The 23,918-nt window shown below is 40.6% G+C and overlaps 2 protein-coding genes across 4 annotated transcripts in view; both read left to right on the plus strand.

Annotated features, from left to right (window-relative positions):
• Nucleotides 1-23,918, plus strand: part of LOC140360496 (NEDD4 family-interacting protein 1-like) — a 115,411-nt gene that overhangs the window by 42,368 nt on the left and 49,125 nt on the right. The window lies entirely within an intron of this gene.
• hspa4a (heat shock protein 4a) lies at nucleotides 139-23,145 on the plus strand. 2 transcript variants are annotated; one of them, XM_072445708.1, is made up of 19 exons: nucleotides 139-407; nucleotides 1,954-2,011; nucleotides 2,107-2,247; nucleotides 4,546-4,668; nucleotides 6,877-6,976; nucleotides 7,120-7,253; nucleotides 9,037-9,281; nucleotides 10,639-10,715; nucleotides 11,796-11,947; nucleotides 12,024-12,130; nucleotides 12,652-12,785; nucleotides 13,848-14,032; nucleotides 15,772-15,846; nucleotides 16,577-16,729; nucleotides 17,394-17,519; nucleotides 18,448-18,555; nucleotides 18,644-18,763; nucleotides 21,720-21,881; nucleotides 22,323-23,145. In XM_072445708.1, exons 1-19 carry the CDS (start codon nucleotides 301-303, stop codon nucleotides 22,506-22,508), a joined length of 2,493 nt encoding a protein of 830 aa, XP_072301809.1. In that variant the 5' UTR covers nucleotides 139-300; the 3' UTR covers nucleotides 22,509-23,145. The 2 variants fall into 2 exon arrangements, with proteins under 2 accessions (XP_072301809.1, XP_072301808.1); XM_072445707.1 differs by having other exon boundaries at nucleotides 141-407; nucleotides 15,766-15,846; nucleotides 22,323-23,142.

The following is a 23,918-nucleotide window of genomic DNA, read 5'->3' on the forward strand; positions in this document are numbered from 1 at the left end:
GGAATTTCAGCCCCGATTTCAGCTCAGAACAGTCCAGAGAGCTCTAGAAGCGGCGGAAGTCTCGCGATACCTGCCCGAGATCTCGTCGAAGGAGTCCCTAACAGCAGCGCTCGAAGCCGCAGCTCCAGTGACACAAACGGACACCGGCCGCAACCGTGGATTATGAAGCAAGCCGCACGACGCAGCACAACCAGACCGATTTAGACGCTTCCATTCAAACTTTTGCTTTCTCCCCCGGACTGTCCCGAACACTTTATTCTCTCGCTCGAGCGGAACGACAGAAACAAAAAAGACCACAGAATGTCCGTGGTGGGATTTGATTTCGGGTTTCAAAGCTGCTATGTGGCCGTAGCCCGAGCCGGGGGGATCGAGACCGTCGCCAACGAGTACAGCGACAGATGTACACCGTAAGTACCGTTTGTGTCTATACGTTGTACACATCGGCCATTCATTAAAAAGGACGGGACACTCCTTTTCTGCCTCAGTCACCGGCGTTTTTTCGGGGCAGTACACGTGAATAGCTTTACCACCTAGCAACCGTTATGTGCTGTACAAAAAATAACAGCGATATTTGACTTTTTTTTTGTGTCGTCGGTTGTTGTTGAACGTGTACGCGACTGAAACGTGAGAGAAACGAACGCGCGTGCATTAAACTTGTGTTTCTGGCCGGAGTGGGGGGTTTGAAAGCCATTACAGGTTTATTACGAGGCGCTGTACGACGTGTGTGTGTTTACGTTCTCTTTATGTGCCGTGTGCGCGCGGACGGGCGGTGTTTGGCTCTTCGAGGAGCGTGCGCAAGAAGCCCCGCCCGCCTCGCGCGTCCCCGGAATGAAAAGTGCACGTCTTTGCGTTATGCTCAATGACGACAGCAGCCAATCTCTCTTCTGGAAGATTCTAGCAATTTTGTCACACGCGTGCGCCTCGTAAAGTTAAAAAGCTTTAAATACCTGTAAAACACGAGGTTATTCGTGAGAACACGTTGTTCTCATCCAGACTTGTGTCTATTCCTACACTTCAGTTACATTAAACAAGGCTTTTATAGCGTATAGAAGGAATACACACTCTGTAACTACTATGTTTTGTACTTTGAATGAAACTTCTAAGCATTTCTATGGGTTTTATTCGTCTCATTCTCATTGCGCTGCGTCTTATAAATTGTGAAGCAAAAAAAATGTGCAGGTGCAATGCCCTTGCTTGAACAATGAAGAGGAATAATCATGAGTGGTTTGAATAATCGTCACTATCTGGACTATTCAGACGCTAGTGCACATGTCATAACACTTTTATTACGCAGACGTGGACATTATTGACCAGAAGAGTTTAAAAAAGATGACATTATTATAGATTTGTATCCGTAATAGACTTAATTTGTATGTATCAGCTATACAGAAGCCCTCAGTCACCATATTTCAACCTTTAGAATGTACCGTATTTTCCGGAGTATAAGTCGCACCAGCAAAAAATGCATAATAGAGAAGAAAAAAACATGTATAAGTTGCACTGGAGTATGAAATGCAGTTGCAAGTGTGAAAATAACAAATAATATCACATAAGTCGGTCCTGAGTATAAGTATATAAGTATAAATATAGGTATAAGTCGCACCCCGGCCAAAACTATGAAAAAAGTCTGGAAAATAGAATATTTAAAACGTCTCAATGTACAATAGAATAATCAACGAAGAAAGAAATGAAATGTCTCTTATTTACACAAAAAAAAGGGTAAGTTGATAAGATAATGACGCTATTGCACATATATCGATGACATAATGCTTAATGATTTGTTTCGGTCTCAATAGTAACTGTTTGTTTCGGGATATCATCTGTTTTCGATGACAAGTGGACGTGTGGGCGCTCGAGACAGAAGGCGGACAAAAGACATTCATGACATTTATTTTTCTCACGCGTTTGATTCATGACACGATGATTGTATTCATATTTGCTTGTCTCTTTCAGGTCGTTTGTATCTTTTGGACCAAGAAATCGATCCATTGGCGCTGCCGCAAAGAGCCAGGTACGATGAAGGAAAACACGAGGACACGCTGCGGTGCCAATGCCCAAAGTTATCGTTGTGTTTTTAATGCATGGCTTTACTTTACTCGACTCCAGGTGGTGACCAATCATAAGAACACGATCCAGGGCTTCAAGCGTTTCCACGGCAGGGCGTTCTCGGACCCGTACGTCCAGGCGGCAAAGTCCAACACCGTGTACGACCTGGCGCAGATGCCCAATGGAGCCACCGGCGTAAAAGTGAGAAACGCACCATTTTTTTTTTTTGGGACTCACTCGATGTCTCGCGGATGATTCCTGCACAAGCTTTTATACGATTACGCAGTCGCACAGGTCACCGTTGGTTCTCACTCATGTTTAAGGGCTTTTTATTAGGTTGGAACATAACATTTTGGCTCAATGCTCGTTACTAATTGAGATTCCACAGCGATATACACGAGACACTCCTTTTTTCAGACAGTAGAATGTAATGTTCAACACCCAAAATTGTACCGTATTTTCTGGACTATAAGTTGCACCGGAGTATAAGTCGCACCAGCCAAAACTATAAAAAAAGAAAAGGTGCGACTTATAGTCCGGAAAATATGGTACTGTCTACATGTGATCTTATGCTAATTCTGAAACTATTCAAGAAATAAATTAAATTCTCTCTTATATATATTGTTTTTGTTTTATATACTTGCAGACTAAAATGAGTACTGTATTTTCCATATTTGACTATAAGTCGCACCAGCCAAAAAAATGCATAATAAAATGTATAAGTTGCTCTGGAGTATGAAATGCAGTTGCAAGTGTGAAAATAACAAATAATATCACATATAAGTCGCCAGAAGTATAAATATAAATATAAGTCGCACCCCGGCCAAAACTATGAAAAAAGGTGCGACTTATAGTCCAGAAAATACAGTATCTAGTTTTGATACTGGTTTAAGTGATACTTTTGACAAACCTACTCTGTTTAGAATAAATTTAAAGGTAAATATTAACAATGACTCAACCATTATTGCATGTTATTGTTGCCCTATTAAAGAGTGTGATTTCGATTAGATTTTTTTAACTCAGATTTGATTGCGTCTTTACCGCACAAACGGTAATGACGAGACGGCGGCGACACAAACGTCTAAAATGTTGCTAATTAGCGGCTTGCAGTGCACTTTGAGCAACGGGCCGCGTCGCAATGAATGAATATGACGATTGCAGTTGTCAAGAGTATATTAAACCAAGATCAAGAAGGATTTTGGTTGTAATTACCGTATTTTCAGGACTATAAGATGCACCTTTTTTCTCTGGAGCGACTTATATGTGATATTATTTGTTATTTTCACACTTGTAACTGCATTTCATACTCCAGTGCGACTTATATATGTTTTTTTCTTCTCTATTTTGCATTTTTTGCTGGTGCGACTTATACTCCGGAAAATACGGTAGTGGCTCTTAGTATAGAGTCTTGCGTATGTTCGTTGCCTTTACCCGAGTCTCGTCTTGGGCTCGCGTGTCCCCGTGGAAGTAATTAACAAACGTCCGGAGGATAAATCATAAATGTGTTGTGTGTCTGATACTGTTGGATTCAGTAGTTTTCCCTGACAATAACCGCTTGATGTCGGATCCTGATATCGTTCTGTGTTTTATCACCTGGACGATACTGCGAGTGGACAATAGGCTCTTGATGGGTCATTGTGTGTCATTTTAAAATCACCTGCAAGACTGCAAAACGACATAGAAACAATAAAACAATATGATGTTGCTGCGCTTAATTAGTCAAAATGAGCAAATCACGATCAAAACTAGACGTACAATACTTTTTTTTAACATTTTCAGATATTACAACATGCAGGCGTTTAAACATACATTCAAACAGCCCTGATCTAGACTACTTATTTGACATAAAACTAAAATATTATACTTATGACTCTGCGAATACCTTGTTTTCCCTAGTTTGACAATATATTGGTGAAGTTTGTTGGACTGGTGTGATATACAAAGATTTTTTTCCTTCTCTCTGCTCTTTTTTGATTATTATGGTAATTTATGTCAATGTGAACGACACACAATTGAAATAAAGAATAAATAAACTAAATAAATAAAATCAATACAATACAATACAATACATGAAAAATATTAAAACAAAATTTAAATGTAATAATAATAATAATAATCATAATATACAAAGAGCTAATTCGTTCCATAACCAGGAACTTTACTGTGAAAAAAAGGGCCAAAAGTCACAACTTACTACCTATTTTTTCCGATTAGACAAATAACAACATGACAGACATATTAAAATGTGCTTTGGCTGTGACGCTCCTGAAAAAGAGACAGTTAACTTGACTTTCAACCTGATTAAATAAAGGTTAAAACAAAGTATAGGATGAAATTTAAGTAAACACTGATTCATTTTGACCACAGGCGCTTTTCACCGAAGGAAATGCTGAGAGAAAACGAGAAAACATGTCACACGCGCTTGATAAAACTCAGGTGTCAGTGTTTTTTGTCACTCGTTTAAATGCCAAACTGACTGACTGCCTCTTCAACACTCAGGTGATGTACATGGAGGAGGAGCGGCTCTTCAGTATCGAGCAGGTCTCGGGGATGCTGCTGACCAAACTGAAGGAGACCGCTGAAAGTGCACTCAAGAAACCCGTGGTGGACTGCGTGATCTCCGTGAGTCCCTCTCAAATCCATAAAACACGCCCGCCTCGGAGGCTCGGGCCCAGGTTCTTTTATTTGCCGCCTGCGCACAGGGTTACGGGCGATTAATTTCCGAAATCAAAATTGAGTTGCCGAATCTTGGCACGGACTGGAGGAATGACGGACGCTTGGCTGACACGGCAGGATACAAAGGCTGGTATCAAAATTTAAGAGCGCAATATAGATGAGCATCGAAGCACTTTCTTTAAAATTAAGTGACCGTAAAGTAAAAAAAAAAAAGGGAACAATTGAGATGGTGAACATTTATGAAACACGTGGCAGCATCAAACGAAGCCAAAAAGAGAGTAAAATGCCAAATAAATTAAGAAAATCAAACGTGTGGAGCTGAAACTGACGTAAAAACTAGAAAATAACATGATGGCCTCTTTGGAAAGCAGTTCGTAAGGAGCAACTTGCCATACCGTTATGTACCATCCGTCCATCGTCTCTTGTGCTATAAATAAATAAATAGGGCCCTGTTCTGTAAACAACGTTATTATTAGCTTATTAGCTAAGACTTAACGGCATAAAGTCTCTAAAAGTTTACAAGTAATAGCTGTTTTTTGCCGTGTTTTTAGCTAAACATCGATTAAAATTGTGGTGATTATGTTTAAAGGGTAAAGCGATGGAGTTGATGCTTTTTAATGCTAAATTAAAGGTGCACTATGTAACTTTTCTGCTGGGTTGATGCTATAAGGGGCTGTGTATCGCACAATGAAAGTGAATCACCTTTATTTTCTTCCACGTACTCATTGAGTTTAATACATTATTCCATTTTATTTTGTCTTTCTTAAAACTGATAAAAAGATGAAAATACAGACTTTTAATCATTACCATTGAACACAAATTATAGGTAAATTTTGTGCGCTGTTTTTATGATTTATTTGATTTTATTCATCAAACGTACTGCTTTTATTTGGCTTATTGTTGTGTTTCTGCAGACTTGTAGCTGAATGTGTGTTTTATGTGACTTGTATGTGCAGCTCGTTGGAAACTGTCTTGTTTCTACTATGAGCTGTAAAAAATAAAGTTTGATTTGAAGTTTAATGGCATTCAAGGCATTGCGACATCTCCATGGAGACGAAACTGGCGCAGAACCACACATGTAGATGAGCGCGCGGCGGTAGATGCCTCATACTGTAGATGCGTTTTCAGTTCAGTAGTTTCCAGTAGTTTTATACCGTAATCAATGGTATAAAACATTTGAATCCATACCGTTTCCTGTCATTTGCCTGATTTGACAGTTTAATTGAGAGCTTCCTGGCTGTATTGGATCTGCCGTGTAAATGTAAAGCGTGAAGCCACCTGCTCCGCTGACATTTGGAGCAGATCCGTCTAAAAGCATTATTTCCTGTTCACACCTCGGCGCCGGGCGAAGCGTGGGATGCTGTGAGTCGGTAAACGGCGTTTGAATCCCCGTTTGGCAGCGTCTGTTATGTAAGATTGATATTACCGATTGCACACAAATAGACTGTGACTCCGTCGGGGCCAAAATCGACCCCCTCGGAGCCGGACTCGATATTAGAGGATACAAATATCATACTTTTATAGGAAGACTCTTGTTTTCAATGAACTGGGCAATTAATCAGGTTTAAATCAAAACAGATTTTCCGTTATTTGAAATTGTCAACGACCAGCTTGGTTTTTTTAATGGAAAGTCAATCAGTAAAAGCACTTTGGAGGAATACAGCTAAACCTTTTTCATTATTATTACTTAATTATAAAAAATCTGTATTGTTTATGTTCAGAAATTGACTATTGATTTTTAGTTTTAAGATAAAAGCAAATTGAAACATGAGGGAAATTATCATGATTATTATTATTTTTATTATTTTTCCTTCATTACGCCCTTGTCCTAGTTCAGAAAAACTCTACTTTTTGTGTTAAATAGTATTTATTAAAAGTCTGTCGTCCATAAAATCAACAATTGAAGCCGTTATCATTAGTTTTTATTAAGAAAAACTCACTCCGGATCGTAAAAGTAGTTCTACATGTTGCCTTATCGCCCACGCTTATAAATGACCTGTAACTTTATTTTTTATTTTTTGAACAATGCCGTGTCCGTCAGCTCTTGTTATGTCATAAAACCCACGTTTCAGCCGACACAAACCAGTACGGACTCGAGCGGCTGAACGACCGGATAAAAGCGCTCATATCAAATGGTGTTTTGATGCGTTCCAGGTTCCCAGTTATTACACAGACGCCGAGCGGAGGTCTGTCATGGACGCAGCGCAAATCGCAGGCCTCAACTGTCTCCGGCTGATGAACGAGACCACTGCAGGTACGAGGGGAAGCGCCGCTAGCATGATGTGACGTAATCATCCATAAAAGCTCGCTAGTGTGAAGAAGTAAACGTTTGCATGGCATTTTTCGACCTAAATGACACTCAAAAGGAAACTAAACGCCCCGTGTTTGCGCGCACAGTGACCCTGGCGTACGGCATCTACAAGCAGGACCTCCCGATGCCGGAGGAGAAGCCGCGGATCGTGGTGTTCGTCGACGTGGGGCACTCGGGTTACCAGGTGTCGGTTTGTGCCTTCAACAAGGGAAAACTCAAGGTGCGTCATGAATAATTTGTGCTGGTTTGGAGCAGACAGAGCTGAAGAGGCTTTGTCACAGCACTGAGTCAGCCTGGCTCTGCTGTGGACTAGGGTAAAAATATCGATACGGCGATATATCGTCACGGACTCCGTACAGTATCGATATTTTTTATTTATTTAAAAAAAAAAAATACTTCACTAGAATGTGTTCCATATATTTATATTTGGATCAGTTGGCTGGATGTATGAAGTTATTAGAGCAGAATGGATTTATAAATAAGTGCTTTGTGGATAAACATGACATTTCATACATTTTCTTATTCAGAGTAAAAACATGACCCATTTGGTAAATTCTTAAGACTCTTTTTTCAGAAATGTATCGGGATACGTATCGTAATGAGGGAATTGTATCGGAATATACAAGTATCGGGATACGTATCGTATCGTGACCCCTGTATTGGGATACGTATCGTATCGCGAGGGTCTTGGCAATACCCAGCCCTACTGTGGACACTGTCTGACCAACGTGTTACTGCTGAGGAGGGAAAGAAACAACTCAGGATTGAACATTAAAGACATTTATCCAGAAACAAAGAGATACTTCAGCAGATACAATGTCAAAAAAAGTAAACAGAAGCTGTGTGTAACAACCCGATTATCTAAATACATTTATCACTCTATTCACCTTGTTCCACGTCACCCACTTTTACTTGTGACTGACACTGACCCGAGAGAAAAGTCTTGATATACTATAAAGTACTTTTCAGTGGTTGTTGAGTTGTGCAAAAATGTTCATGAACAAGTCAACAATGCATTCTTTCTCTTGGTGGTTTGAAAAAGACTTTGTTGTCTGTTTTGCAAAATCATTCATTCGTGCGAAAAAGACTTGGCGTCGCCCGTGGCAACGTCCTAAACATGGATTAAGTCAGAATACGTTTGAAAGGAACGCTGTGTTTAGCAGTTAACTTCTTAGAATCTCCATTGGTTTAACAGGCTGACTGGGCATTCTGATGACGTGACGACACAATCCGAGCTCTGTTCAGTAACGAAACGGTAACACAACGGTAATATAACAGTAACAGTAACAGTAACAGTAACGTACCAGCCATGTAGAGTATAGAGTCTGTAGACTAAAGCAGCAGACTTTCCTTTAATCCATTCTGAAGTGGTGAGTTCATTTTGGGGCACGTTCATAAGTAAACACATTGAAACGTACAACTTATTATATCAATAATACGTAGGGCCCTGACTCTAGCAATGTGTTCAGACTGTGAGTTCGAAGGGTTCGGGTTTACACTCAGTCTATAGTGAATCAGCGTTTAGACGGTGCAGCGTTTCTGCACCACGTCTTGAGCGTTCACGGCGTCCCAGGCGGGTTACAGATGAGCAAATCGTCGTAAAGTGTGCCAGCAAACGACCATTTTAAACTAATCGAGACAACATGAGTAATATATTAGCATTTAATCTTGGTATCAATTTAAACTCTATTTACAGGGACGGTCTTGTATAATTGACAGGTTAAAAATGTTATGGCTTCAATCCATCATTATTCCCATCATAATGTCATTTTATCTTGTCATTACAACAAAATACCTTTTTTATGCTATGATTTTATTCAAGATGTCTCCAAGCAAATCTTGTTTTTGTAACGAATTTTCTTTATTTTCATTCTTATTTTATCTTATTTTTTTGTTTATCAGTATTTTTGCATAAATTTTTACAAGTCTACAATTTGAACCACAGTGACCACACAAACCTTCTCGCGACCCTTAAGTCTTACGTGTGAATCTGTCCCTCTCAGATCCTGGCCACGGCGCTGGACTCTGAACTCGGCGGGAAGGACTTCGACGACATCCTGGTGAACCACTTCTGCGAGGAGTTCAGGCAGAAGTACAAGCTGGACGTGAAGTCGAAGCCGCGCGCTCTGGGACGCTTGTACCAGGAGTGCGAGAAGCTCAAGAAACTGATGAGCGCCAACTCCTCCGACCTGCCGCTCAACATCGAGTGCTTCATGAACGACATCGACGTCTCCGGGAAACTCAACAGGTGCGACGAGCTCTGACCACTTCACACTTCACGTATTCAGCAGTAGTGGTAGTAGTAGTAGTCATTTGCAGTAGTAGTCATTTGCAGTAGTAGTCATTTGCAGTAGTTGTAGTATTGTACTGCAGCGTATCAGTAATTCTTAGGGTGATCTTAAGGTCACACTAAAGAGGCGCCAGACGCAACCTCACAAAACAACAGATCGTAAACCCCCCAAAAACATATCAAATGTTTAAAAATCATATTAAATCATTGAATAATACAGCAAATCAATGAAAGATAAAAAATAACCCATCGTGGACATAAAACGGTGTGAGACAATCCCCAATTAAAGTAGAAATTAGATTTGTTAGATTCAGGATTAAGTATAGGTGCAATAGTCATGATCAGAGTTAGATTCGTGTAATAGCGTGTGTCATGTGGGTCAGAAGATAAGCAGGTTCTTTTGTAAGAGCAGATGCAATTAAGCGTTCTACACGTGATCTAACACGGCACAGCAGTAGTAGTGGCAGTAGTAGTAGTATTGTACTGCAGCGTATCAGTAATTCTTAGGGTGATCTTCAGGTACAAATAAGTCTCATATTATTGTGTTTTACCACTTTATATTAACAACCGAATTCATAATGAACAAATAGTTGAACGTTTCAGGCTCGGTAACGACTTAATTAATACCCTTAAACCCTTAATTACCCCGTTAGGAAGCTTGAATCCTTTTGAATAAAGTATTTGTTTGTAACTAGTTTTATTTAAGTCTTTGTTTATGCTTTTTAAAGTGTATATTATTATAAAGTGTCTTCAACAAAAACTTCCCAGACTTAACTGCTGTTTCATGTATTTTAAAAGGCGCACTATGTCACTTTTCTGCTCAGTGGTTTGTTTACTCCGTGTCGCCGTGGAGATGCCTGGAATGTTGCTCATTATTACATTATCAACTTTGCAAAGAAACGAAACAAAAAAAAAAACACCAAAAACAAGTAAATTCCTACTGTGAGCGGGCGCGCCTCTTCAGAGATCCGATTTGTAACGTGGCCTGCTTTGTCTCCGTGGAGATACTGTGGAACATTCATCTCCATGGAGACAAAGTTAGCTCCTTTTACCTGCACAGTCCGTTGAGCCTTCTCCAGAGCTCAGAATGACAAAAATTAGAAAATGAAAAGAAGTGATCCAAAAAGTGCTCCTCTACGTTTTTAAAGTTCAAAATCCCGAGCGAGCGAGCTCATTCTGACCGTTTCAGCGGCAGCGCTCACATTTCCCATAATTACACCGTGGCTATTCTTAGAGTGGTGCCGGCGTTTTTAATCCGTTTGTAAAAAGATTCTGGCAGATGTGCTAATAATACGCGCTGACCGTGTTTTCCCAGGGGTCAGTTTGAGGAGATGTGCGCCGGGCTCCTGGCCAAAGTGGAGGCTCCACTACGCAGCGTCATGGAACAAACCAGTGAGTGTCACCGCCAGCTCTAGAGCCTGCAAACACACCACGTCACAGTGAGAACTTTATTATACCAGTGAGTGCTTTAGAGCCCGCAAACACACCACGTCACAGTGAGAACTTTATTAAACCAGTGAGAGCTTTAGAGCCCGCAAACACACCACGTCACAGTGAGAACTTTATTAAACCAGTGAGAGCTTTAGAGCCCGCAAACACACCACGTCACAGTGAGAAGTTTATTAAACCAGTGAGTGCTTTAGAGCCCGCAAACACACCACGTCACAGTGAGAACTTTATTAAACCAGTGAGAGCTTTAGAGCCCGCAAACACACCACGTCACAGTGAGAACTTTATTAAACCAGTGAGAGCTTTAGAGCCCGCAAACACACCACGTCACAGTGAGAAGTTTATTAAACCAGTGAGTGCTTTAGAGCCCGCAAACACACCACGTCACAGTGAGAAGTTTATTAAACCAGTGAGTGCTTTAGAGCCCGCAAACACACCACGTCACAGTGAGAACTTTATTAAACCAGTGAGTGAACTGCATTGTTTCAGCAGTTGTATCATAGTGGTGTAACAGTATTAACGTAATGATCTGAAAGTAAAAGATTTGTGCTCTTTTAGTCGCGTGCCCTAACAAGCTTCCCCTCCGGACGCTGGCAGCTCGCACGGCTCTGATGACTTTACCCCGCCTGGTTAAGAATCTGATTATAGCATTAAAATCCACATAGAAACACTCAAATGCCTTTTACAATGCAATTAACAATTATTATTTTGTTTGATCGATTAGTTGTTTTGGAGATTTTAACAGAATTTGACCCATTTGAACGTAAAGTGATGCTTGAAGTCATCTTGATGGTGTAAATGACAGAAAAATCAATAAATCTCTTGGTATTATAAGAAAAGTCAATCATTTGTAGTTTTTTTTTGGCCTCTTCCTGCACCTACTTATTTATTTACTGCATCTTTGTCAGATTGTTGAGTAAAACACTACAAATCAACTCTCAAAATGCAACGTGGTAATTGTTTCGACGACGTGTGCGCTTTATCTGCCCGATTAACGTCCGTCGCGTTTCCCTGATTCCCCAGAGATGAAGAAAGAGGACATTTACGCCGTGGAAATTGTGGGCGGAGCCTCCAGGATTCCCGCCATCAAAGAGCGCGTCAGTAAATTCTTCGGGAAAGAGCTCAGCACCACTTTGAACGCAGACGAGGCCGTGGCCCGCGGCTGCGCTCTGCAGGTAAACGGCGAAGCACATCTTTAACCGAGGTCTCATTTAAACAGTGTCTGATCACGTTTTATTCTTTGTCTTTCAGTGCGCCATCTTGTCCCCGGCGTTCAAAGTCAGAGAGTTTTCCATCACAGACGTCGTTCCATATTCAATCTCACTGAGGTGGCATTCAGCGGCAGAAGACGGACCGAGGTAGAACAAACAGCCTTTTTAGGCTTGATAAACACTTAATTTCATATAGTTGCGTAGCGTAAACAATGAGAATATAGCTATTTATTCCACAAATCTGGCTCTTTTAAGATTCAAAATGTCTAAATACTGTTTCGCTTGGATAGATAACTTTATTTGTCCCAGACTCTAGTGTAAACCTCAAATATACTACAACTATGTTTTCTGGGGTATGGAATTTGTATTTTTTTTTGGCCGTGGCTGGAGAGTGGCTGGGCGCAGTTTCAGGGACCGCGGCATTTCCCTTATTGCCCGTTATAGCCTCATGCCTAACCCTAACCCTAACCCTAACCTTAACCCAGCGCGGTCTAAAATGGCGCTAAAACGCGGTCAAATAGCAGTTTCAGGAGCCGCGGCGCGCGGCCGGCACAAAAATAACATGGCAGTTTCGGCCGCGCACCGTGGCTCTGCAGACACTCCCTATTTTTTTACACTGTTATGAGCATTACCCGACTTTTGATCCTTCTCACTGTGTTTTGTTGCAGTGATTGTGAGGTTTTTCCCAAAAACCACGCTGCTCCGTTTTCCAAAGTCCTGACGTTCTACAGGAAAGAACCGTTCTCTCTGGAAGGTTACTACAACAACCCCAAAGAACTGCCCTACTCCACAGCCACCATCGGTAACTCCACATACACCCACTACAACCACAGACGCTTGTGTTTGTTACAGTGTGTGTTTTGTTCTGCTTTACTCTCTTAATAATTATTAAACGTGTATGTTGTGTGTTGTAGCTGGCAACCTTAAAAGGATACATATGCAAAATGGCCTTTTGAGCTTTTGACCATGTTCTAACATTGTTCCTTCATCTAAAACACACCTGGAGTTGTATTTAGCTTCACACTATTAGCAATGCTTTTCACCAGGTTGTTGTCTTTGCTCCTTCTCTGAGCCTCACAAAAACATTCAGTTTCAAATGTCTCAGATTTGTGACATCATAGGTCAAGCTCTGAGATCTTCTGCTTACATTAGCCGTGCTAACACAAAATACTTATACAGAGTTTGTATTGTTAGTAGCCTTTATACGTGCTATTGAATACCTTTTAGTTTAGAATCTCATGTTTTAAAACAAAAAAATAGTTTATAACAAACAGCAAAGATAAAATTACATTTGGATCTCTGCTGTTTCCCCTGGGACTAACTGAGTTTTGGCGCCATCTACTGGCTGCAGAGGGAATTATACAGAGATAAACTTTACAGCGCATTTCAAGCTTGCCTGATGGTAAGTTCCTGGTCCCAGCCCACACTCTCAGAAACTCACACATCAAGTTGATGATTTATGGACTTAAAAAAAGAGCCACGTCTCAGATAAAGAACCTAATTCACTGAAGAGAATCAGAACAAAGTGTTTTTGGTGCTCAGAGGGTAAATTATTTTCTAACCAGAATTCATCAAACTGGAGTGAATGAAGCTAAATGCTACTCCAGGTATGTTTTTGATGAGGGAACAATGTTGGGACAAGGATAAAAGCACAAAAAAGTAAATTCAGTATAATATGTGTCCTTTAAATTCTAAAACATGAGATGCCAGTGCTGCTCAAGAGCCTGTTTAAAAAAAAAAAACAATAATAATAGATAAATTAAGTGTACTCATTTAGCTCTTATTTCTGGCATCATCGTTGTCTTTTCATTACATTACATTAGCGTTAGCAAGCGTCAGCTGTAACCCCCTCTCGCTCTGACAGGCCAGTTCATGATCAAAAACGTGGCTCCGCAGCAGACGGGTGAGAGTTCAAAGGTCAAAGTAAAGGTCCGGGTGAACCTCCACGGCGTCTTCAGCGTGGCCGGCGCGTCTCTGGTGGAAGTGGTCAAATCCACTGAGGGGGAGGAGCCAATGGAGACCGAGCAAATCACAGCCAAGGACGAAGAGGTACGACATTATAGATGGTCGCAGTTAACACATCACAAAGACAAGAGTTGTTTTCAAGAGGCATAAACGACATCCTTTCTCACATATAATGACTTTAGAGGTTTGAAATCCAGTTCAAAAATCACAATTAGGGATGTCCCGGTTAATCAATAATCATGATTATTCAAGTCAGGCAGAAATAATATAAAGATGATTTTAGAAGCAAAATCCAGTACTTTTAATAATAATACAAAAATGACTCTTAAAAGTAAAGCGCTTTTTGTCACATCAAGTTTGATTGTGAACAGTTTTATTGAATTTAACTTTCGACAAAATACACTTAATTAACGTTTTGGACAAATATTTTGCTGTAAATTGGTCACGTGAATACGTGTTGATTGATTGATTGTGTTGTTTCTTCTTATAATAGTCAGGACACAAAATGGTTCAGCTCTGCCCCCAAACTGTTCTGAATCTGCAGGATAAATGCAGCTTATAACATGTCTCTTTTCTCCCCAGGACACGCCCAGTATTTACTGGTGCCAGTGGCGTGGTATTCAGATAAACCGTTCAAACAGGCCTAAGACAGATTTAAAAAGGGTGGATGTGTTTTCTTTTGTCTTGTCACTGCCATCTGTCGAATGAGCTGCTAAAGAATGCTCATTTTGCACAGTCTTTTCTTTTCAAAATGCCCAGTGTTAATGTGGACAAGATCGTGCTGGCATTTAACAGCTTCTGGCACAGCAGCAAATGGTTTTATTTAAATTATTTTAACATTCCAGGAGGTTGTCAAAACACCTAGTTAAGGGCTGAAGTGCAACATTTTATTTGTCTCAAAATTTGGATTGTTTGTCTCTTCGTCCGAACATTTTAGTCATTAAAAATAAAAAACAAATCCAAATCGATTATCTTAGCTATAGCAAGTGGTCCCTTTTAAAATACCAGTTGTTACAAACCAGTTAATCTCACAGTTTGGCCACTTGTGTACACTTAGTCACTTGATTTTTGCATTTATTCTATTCATATATAACGTTAAGTTCTGAGTTTATTCACGTTTTTGTCAATGGACATGCCGCTTTTGTCTGGAATGTTCCTCTGTGTGGCATTAAACGTATCCACCCGCACTGCTCACAAAAACCCTGGAAAACGTCCTCACTGTGAGCGGGCTCGCCTCTCCACGGATGTGACCTGTAACTCTGTCTGCGTTTCCCCCTCGTCTCCATCGATGAGTTTAACGTCGTACCGGGAAAAGTTACATAGTGCAGCTTTAGGCCAGTTCCTGCTTATTTTAAAATTGCTGTGACGATCTTTAAAAACATCTCCTTTAGTCGCTTCGTCGAGTAATCTTAGTCAACCAAGATATTTACTAAACGAGTCGTAATTTATTACATTTGCTGGATCTTGTGTTGAATTTTCTTTATTTTTTTTGCAATGAAATGTGATTTTTTTTTTTTTTTAGTACTTTTCTGATTTATTTGATTTAATTTGTGCATGAATTCCCTCGACCAATCAATGCACAGAACGCGCCTTGGGTCAATTACAACCAAACAATATTAAATTACTGTATGTTCACTGTGTCGCTGCATGTCATTTGACTGATAACTCGTGTGCTCTTCCTCCGCACCTTTTCATTTAAAACCTCATCGTTCAAAGCCGTGAAACCGAGTGTTTTTTTTTTTCCAAACTCACTTTGACACGGGCACACGCATGTTCCGTTAATACTGTGTTTATTTGTTTCATGTGTTGTGTGTCAGAGTAAGATGCAGGTGGATCCGGAGGAGCAGAAACTGTCCGGAGAGTCGGGGGAGAAGAAGTCAGAGGCTGAGGAGATGGAGGTCATTAACATTTCATTATTTAACCCTTTCTGAATACTCTGAACAACAACAAGTCCTATTTACATTTTGACAGCGTAGAAGCATCATACAGTGGAGAAGAATACACGATATAAAGACTGTGTACATGTGTTTAATCATCAATGCACTAAGTAGGGCAGTAGGACTTTAGTCGTTTAAGCCGGCTAGAGGATTTTAAGATGTGTCCCACCAAAACGTGCAGGATATTTTGCAAAAAAAATGTTGAAAATGACGAAAAAAATTGGAAAACAATTGGGGAAAATGAGGGGGAAAAATGACACGCCACACTTGCCGAATTCAGTGGGGATTTTCCAAAAGCAGAGTGAAAATAATGCAAACAAATACACAAGGAAGCGAGGCAAACACAGGCGATGCTCTTGGATATTGTTACTTTGGACATAAGAAGTACAACCCCCTGGACAAACGTCACTCACTAAATAACAGAAAATATTTGTATATTATTATGATTTATTAACGACATTAACTTCCATCCTGCATTTGCTTTTGTTGAATTAGAATTAACCTGTGCTTGGAAATAGCGTGTACTACTAACCACTCCTTTAACGCTCCCGTTCTTCCAGCCGCATGTGTAGTCGACGCCCCCTGCTGGTCAGACGGCTCACGATGCGCACCTTTTTTTTTTTTTTTTTCAAACACGTTTCCGGCGACTGTCGACAAGCACTCAAACCTCATTGTCGCTTTTTTCCCCCAGACGTCGACGGAGGACTCGAAGGAGAAGAAGACCAACGAGCCTCCTCAGCCCAAAAAGGCCAAGGTCAAAACGAAGACGGTGGAGCTTCCCGTGGAGAACAACCTGCACTGGCAGCTGTCCACAGACGTCCTCAACCTGTGCGTGGAGAACGAGGTAATGCTCCGAACGCCATGACAAATGTGGAGCGGGAAAGAACTAAATAAGTCAAAGTTCACCAGTGTTTAAGCTATCGAAAAGGCCGTTTTACGCTTCACTCGACTTCCACTGCCTGTGACCCAACGTTAAAGTGCACGTGACAGGTTCTCATGTGTTTCTAATTGTGACTCTGTTTGGTGGTATAGAACCTGTGGTATAAATGTACCATCGTTTTACATCCGCAAAGTTGCACTTTGTGGGGACGAATTGACAAATAAAAGTTACAGGAAGCGGCTCAAACAGAATCCCCCTATGATGTCATCAACGGGCGACACTGTCAAAAGTGCGCAAACAGCTCAGACACGATTTAAACCATCGCAAACTAAAATAAACGCGTTGTCAGGTATTATTATTTGCCAAATCATCAACTATTGTGTAATTTATATGGGTTTCGGCCCCTGTTTACAATGCGGTTGCTAGGTAACAGTTGTGGAACGACCATTGTTACGTTTGCGGCTCATAAATAGGCACATGTTTTCAGTAAAATCTTAATCTTGTTCACTGTGTTTTCGTGAAATGCTCTTTAATTTCATGTTAGTTCATTCATTCATCGTTTGTTTGTTTGTTTGTTTGTTTTCTCATGTGTTGAATAAAACGTGTCGATCCGTTTCTTCACTTCCAGGGAAAGATGATCATGCAGGACAAACTGGAGAAGGAGAGAAACGACGCCAAGAACAACGTGGAAGAATACGTCTATGAGATGCGAGACAAGCTGCACGGCGTCCTGGGGAAATACGTGACTGAAGCGGTGAGCGTCTTTAAGGATGTATTTTAGTGCTATTGAGATTGAGTTTAGTCGGCTTAACGACTAAAGAGATTCATTTTTCTATCAGTCAACGGGGCAAATGATTATTTGGATTGCGCATTAACACATTTTAAATACATGAACAATTAAAGATTGAAATATGTAGACGGACGACTTCTAGATAAAGAATATTTACTTAAAAAAAAAGTATTTATTTTCAAGTTTTTCTTTTTACAGACACACAAAACACAACCACTGGGGACATAACCTAAGAGCAAAAGAAAGTTGCAATAATACAAGTAATGAGAAATTATAATAATATGAACTGCACCATATGGTAAACCAAGTCCAACATAAACGTCCCATCAATGATTCAAATGTGTCCGTGTTCAGGTCAAGTCATTTTCTCCATATGTCTAGTGTTAGTTTGTCCAGTCCTTGATCGTGGGAGGGGCTTGTGTCATCCATATCCTCGTGATGGCCTTTTTACATGGCAGGAGTTCTGAGGCCCAAGTACATAGCTCTACTTAGACGAGTGAGATAGTGTTTATGGTTTTATTTCCATCTAAGTGTGTGTATTGACTTTGTTTACACCTTTATTCAGGATCCTGACGTGTTCTCATTTAAACTGGAGGACACGGAGAACTAGATGAAGAACATTTACGAACAAAGTGTATTATTGATGAAACTCTTTGACTGTTTGCCACTGCCAGTGTTATAAAAAAGTGTTTTCGTATGTGTTTTATAGTCTGTTCATATAACAATCATCAAATATTGTCAAAATACGCTTGTGATCATTTCAGGATTTCACGATGAATTGTTGCATTAAAAGTGATAAATGTATTGGATGTCGAGCAGCTTGTTGGCTTGTTCCAAAGCTCTTTCATTTCCATCCCAGTGTGTGCATTGACTTTGTTTGCACCGTATTCAGGATCGTGACGTGTTCTCGTTAAAACTGGAGGACACGGAGACCTGGCTCTATGAAGACGGAGAAGACCAGCAGAAACAAGTTTACATCGACAAACTGGCCGAGCTCAAGGTGCCTGCGAGTACAATAACTGAAACATTTGCTGTTCTGAGCCGGTTCTCGTTCACTGACGCTGTGGTTTCCCTCTCTTCTCGGACAGAACATGGGCCAGCCGATCTGGGAGAGGTTCACGGAGGCGGAGGAGCGGCCCAGAGCGTTTGAGGAGCTCGGGCGACAGATCCAGCAGTACATGAAGATCATCGAATGTTACAAAGCAAAAGTGAGCCTCGCTTTATCATATTCATTCAACATTCAATTTATTTGATAAAATCCAAGACCAAGAACAGACATTCCATCTAGAAAAGTAATTTAAAATAATAACAGATGAGAGAACATGGTGAATAGGTGTACGTATGCTAACACTAACACCTTCAGCTACATGACGCACAGACAGAACTGTGGTAAGTGTCTGGTAGGGCTGGGTATTGCCAAGACCCTTGCAATACGATACGTATCCCGATACTTGTATATTCCGATACAATTCCCTCATTACGATACGTATCCCGATACATTTTTGAAAAAAGGGTCTTAAAAATATACCAAATGAGTCATGTTTTTACTCTGAATAAGAAAATGAATGAAATGTCATGTTTATCCACAAAGCACTTATTTATAAATCCATTCTGCTCTAATAATTTCATACATCCAGCCAACTGATCCAAATATAAATATATGGAACACATTCTAGTGAAGTATTGCATGTTTCTTGCCAAACAATTGGCATGGTCTGAACATGCTGCAGCAGCATCTTCTGCACAGATCAGCTTCTGATCAGGTCCACAGCTCCTTCCGAGAGAGAGGAGCACAGCACAAACAGCAGATCAAGTAGTACTATTTCACCTCGTTTAAAGCCTACGGGCCACAAAAATCTTTTTTTTTTTTTTTTTTTTTTTTTTTTTTTTTAACGCGTATCGATACGGAGTCCGTGACGATATATCGCCGTATCGATATTTTGAACACAGCCCTAGTGTCTGGTATGTTAACATAACATATTAGCAGTTATTCAGATAACTATAGCATAAAGAACATGCTAACAAGTTTACCAAAGCATCAGTTTTACCCCAAATCACTAAATCCCCTGAATTCTTCTTCCTCTGTGTCACTTCTAAACAGATTATATAACATATAAATCGCAAAATAATCAACATGTGAAATGCGGTTGCCAGTGTGAAAATAACAAATTATATAACATATAAGTCGCACCCGGCCAAAACTATTAAAATAGGTGCAATTTATAATCCGGAAAATACGGTATGTACGTTACTGATGCAAGATGAACACTTTAAATAAAACCGTTGCCTTAACGTTGTTGGTGGTAACGTTTAAGGCGAGACACTGCAGTCAAATGGGAAGAAAACGTACATTCAGACTGAATTCTTCTTCCTCTGTGTCACTTCTAAACAACTCCACAAACTCCAGAGGTAGAGGAAGTGCAGATTCTTCTTCTGCGTCGCTTAGCGCAGGGGTCCCCAATCTTTTTTGCACCACGGACCGGAATAATGTAGGTTTTATTTTCACGGACCGGTGTGCCAGTTTATGCGCGGAAGTGGCGAAATGTTCTCAAAAGACGCGTTTGTACATTATTAAATGTACCATACCAAAAGATCCGAATTGGAGTAACATAACGTACAGTTACACCTGTATCCAGTGTCCTCACTGTTCTTCTGGTGGAAGCTCATCAGATAAATATGGCAGTCAGCAGAGTTGTTCCCTCAAATATACGTTTAAGATCACCGTCATTTTCAATCTCCAACAGCTGATCCTCTTGTTGCACATGCTCGATTCGCCCGCTTTAATCACGAATGGGTCGCGGATCCATTCACGTGCAGTTCATGGATCTTTTGCGCACGGGAAATAGTGCTCGAACTCTTGTAAAAGTAAAAACAGGTGATCGCGTAGCAGTCGCAGAATGCTGGCCCAGGAGACGTGTCCAAAATCCCTGCTGGCTCCTCGTCTGCTCCTCACTTGGCCTTTTCCCCTTTGCAAAAACGCTCTCCAAAGACTTTTGTTTTTAACAAATTTTCGCTGGCTTGTGGTTCTACTTTTGGGCAGCGTGTTTGATGCGACGCAGCCGCGATGACGTATCACGTATGATGATGTATGTTCTCACGCAGGACAAGAGCAGATATATAATATACTTGCCATTATATTTAATGGATTTCATTGGCAATTTCCTATAAGGCTTTTCTTGATATATCCACAGACGAGCTTATTAGAGTGTCATGAGGAACAGGCCAAAGTTCCGTCGTAGAAGATGCTGTCACTAAGAGATTATTTGTTTTTGTGCGGCCCGGTAGCAAACGCGTTGCGGACCGGTACCGGTCCCCGGCCCGGTGGTTGGGGACCCCTGGCTTAGAGCCTAGAGCGCCCTCTTGTGGTTGTTAGTGTGAAAATAACAAATTATATAACATATAAGTCGCCAAAACTATTAAAATAGGTGCAATTTATAATCCGGAAAATACGGTATGTACGTTACTGATGCAAGATGAACACTTTAAATAAAACCGTTGCCTTAACGTTGTTGGTGGTAACGTTTAAGGCGAGACACTGCAGTCAAATGGGAAGAAAACGTATATTCAGACAAAACTACTATTACCTTTTTGTAATTTACTTACCAAAATAAAAAAGGAAAAAGGATTCATATATTACTAAAGGTTTTTCATGATGTCATGTTGTCATACGAAAAAGTGTGTTAAAATGTTTTAAACATTAATGCCAGGTTTTAAGTTGTTGCTTTCGTTTGTTGACACATTAAATCTAAAATAATTTACTGAGGGAATTTTGGATATCTGCATAAACATGATCCAACTAAAAATGAGTAAAATGTAAAAAAAAAAAAAAAAATACCAAAAACAGCCTTAAAAGTTAAATTGTCGTATAAATCTAGGGACACAAGTTGAATAAATGAAATAATCAAACATTCTTAGATGCAAATGAAGGACCTTTTCTCCAGGTGAAAGCTTTATATGTTGAGTGAACAAATTAAATGAAAATATCTTTTGCCTGTTGTGTGTAGTTACATTTACTCCACAAATCGTTTCTCCGCAGACGGCGTTTGAGCTGCTCTAGGCATTAGCATTAGCCACAGTTAGCACCCAAAGTATATTAAAGCTGTATTTCGTATCAGATCGAGTGGATATAGTGTGACTTATCATATTGTCTTCTTCTCTCTTCAGGACGAGCAATACAACCACCTGGACGAGTTGGAGGTGATGCGAGTGGACAAACAGGTGAACGAAGCCATGGTTTGGCTCAACAGCAAAATGAACCAACAGAACAGCAGAGACCTGACCGCGGAGCCCGTCGTCAAGGTCACAGAGATTGTAGGAAAGGCCAAGGTAAGACACGCAGTCATCGTGTACCCGACATGTGTACTTAAATACCACCGACGCCTGCACTACTCGCATTCTAGAAGTACCTAATAGTAGTTTGTTGTGTATTTTTATCGAGGCCATATCAAAAGAAAGTGCATACCGTATTTTCCAGACTATAAGTCGCACCAGAGTATAAGTCGCACCAGCCAAAAAATGCATAATAGAAAAGAAAAAAACATATACAAGTCTCACTGGAGTATGAAATGCAGTTGCAAGTGTGAAAATAACAAATAATATCACATATAAGTCTCTCCGGAGTATAAGTATAAATATAAAATATAAGTTGCACCCCGGCCAAAACTATGAAAATACGGTAAATATCCGCAGCACTTAGTTACTTTTAACAGTGCTCTCTTACTTGCCGGTGTAATAACCAGTGTCTTGTTCCTCCCTTTACCTCTCCAGGAGCTCTACTCGTCCTGCAACTCGGTCATGACCAAACCCAAGCCCAAAGCGGAGTTGCCCAAAGAGGAGAGCGCCACCACAAACGGGCCCGTGAACGGACACGGCGAGCCCCAGCCGGCCACCGACCAGCCCGCTGCGCCCGAGAAGACGCCGGAGAGCAAACTGCCCGAGATGGACATCGACTAGAGCGCTCGGGGCCCTCCTCCTCCTCGTCCCGCCGCTCCCGCCCCCAGATCTCACCCAGATTGTGTAAAACGGCTGCAGTAGCTTAACAAGACGAGCCGTGCGGAACTCGCCGCCGCTCGTTAAAATTCGGCCCTGTTCTTATTATTTCGATTTTGACAAAACGTAGGTAGAACATTGAGACTGTTTAGCGCGCGCACACAGTGTATTTTGGGAAATCGCTTTATTTTCTGTGTTGCTTATGGATTTTACGTTAATATAAATATAAATATGATTGTTTTTTTTTTCTCCTTTTTGAGACTGATACACTTGTAGATGTGGAACAGTAACTGATGGAACGGTGGTAAAAGGAGGGTTTGGAGACAGTTGTATACGCGCTGTGCTTTTGTCACTTAGATAGCTACAGCCACTGCATTCCCCATGTATTTTGTTGAAGGAATGACTTCTGTTCTCTTTACCTGTACTGTACGTTAAAGCTAGTTGATACTACTACTACTTGGTGTCACGCCGCATTTTTGTTTTGCCATTCATTCATTGTATTTGCTGTATTTTTCTACTGCTAAATATGGTGAAGGCTGGTCCAACGACTCCTGAAGATAAGGGTGTTCATGTTCTTTCTTCTGCATCGCAAGAACGTAAAAAGTTTAAAATAAAACATATAAAATATGTGGAAATCCAGAACCCTTGTTGACCTTTTTGACTTTGCAGAACACGGCTATTGGTATGAACCTGTTGTCCCTGGGCAAATACGACGATGCCGGTAGTGGTTGAAATGGAATAAATGAACAATGGTCTATTCAGAGAAGAGGCAGTAATAAGCTTTGAACAATGTTACGGATGCGTCACACGGACCGCGGAGAGAAGTGTGACTGAACCGGGATCAGAGCCCAGTCGACATCAGAACTAAACTGAGCTCAGACCAGGGTGAACGCCGCAGTTTAATAGTTTCATAAAGTAGTCAAACATCTACCCAGTGTGCAAAAAAATAAATTTGTTCAAAATGTAGGAAAATATTGTAAAACATTTGGAGCCACGTCAATATTTGAAGTTGAAAAACTGCAAGATGTGTTATTTCAAATGTAAGATAAGATATATAATCCTTTATTGTCCACACATGGGCAAATTTCATTGTTGCAACGCAGGTAGATACAGAGGAAAAGAACAGATCACTTATAGGAAGTTTGAAAAACACTCAATAGAAGATCTCTTATAAACAAAAACTCCTATAGACAAAACCTCCCATTTCCCAACAAGAGATGGAGGGGGGGAAATAAAGATAAAGAAATAAAATAAAAACAGCTAGCGTAAGACAAGATAATACTAATAATAATAATGGAAAATGTCATGAACGTGATATGAACCTGACATGATCTGTGTCCCAGATACAAGGAAAACATTCAAATCAAACATGTC

This window comes from Eucyclogobius newberryi, unplaced genomic scaffold (genome assembly GCF_026437365.1).
Source record: "Eucyclogobius newberryi isolate DKJ021-1_F unplaced genomic scaffold, fEucNew1.0.hap1 SCAF_15, whole genome shotgun sequence".
In the NCBI taxonomy this organism is placed as follows: Eukaryota; Metazoa; Chordata; class Actinopteri; order Gobiiformes; family Gobiidae; genus Eucyclogobius; species Eucyclogobius newberryi.

What these genes read in the sequence shown, in the direction of transcription:
- hspa4a (XM_072445707.1), top strand. Translation starts at nt 301, where the DNA reads ATGTCCGTGGTGGGATTTGATTTCGGGTTTCAAAGCTGCTATGTGGCC. An exon ending in ATGGAGCCACCGGCGTAAAA is followed by an intron (nt 2,248 to 4,545) that starts GTGAGAAACGCA and finishes TTCAACACTCAG; the next exon opens with GTGATGTACATGGAGGAGGA. An exon ending in GCGGCAGAAGACGGACCGAG is followed by an intron (nt 12,131 to 12,651) that starts GTAGAACAAACA and finishes GTTTTGTTGCAG; the next exon opens with TGATTGTGAGGTTTTTCCCA.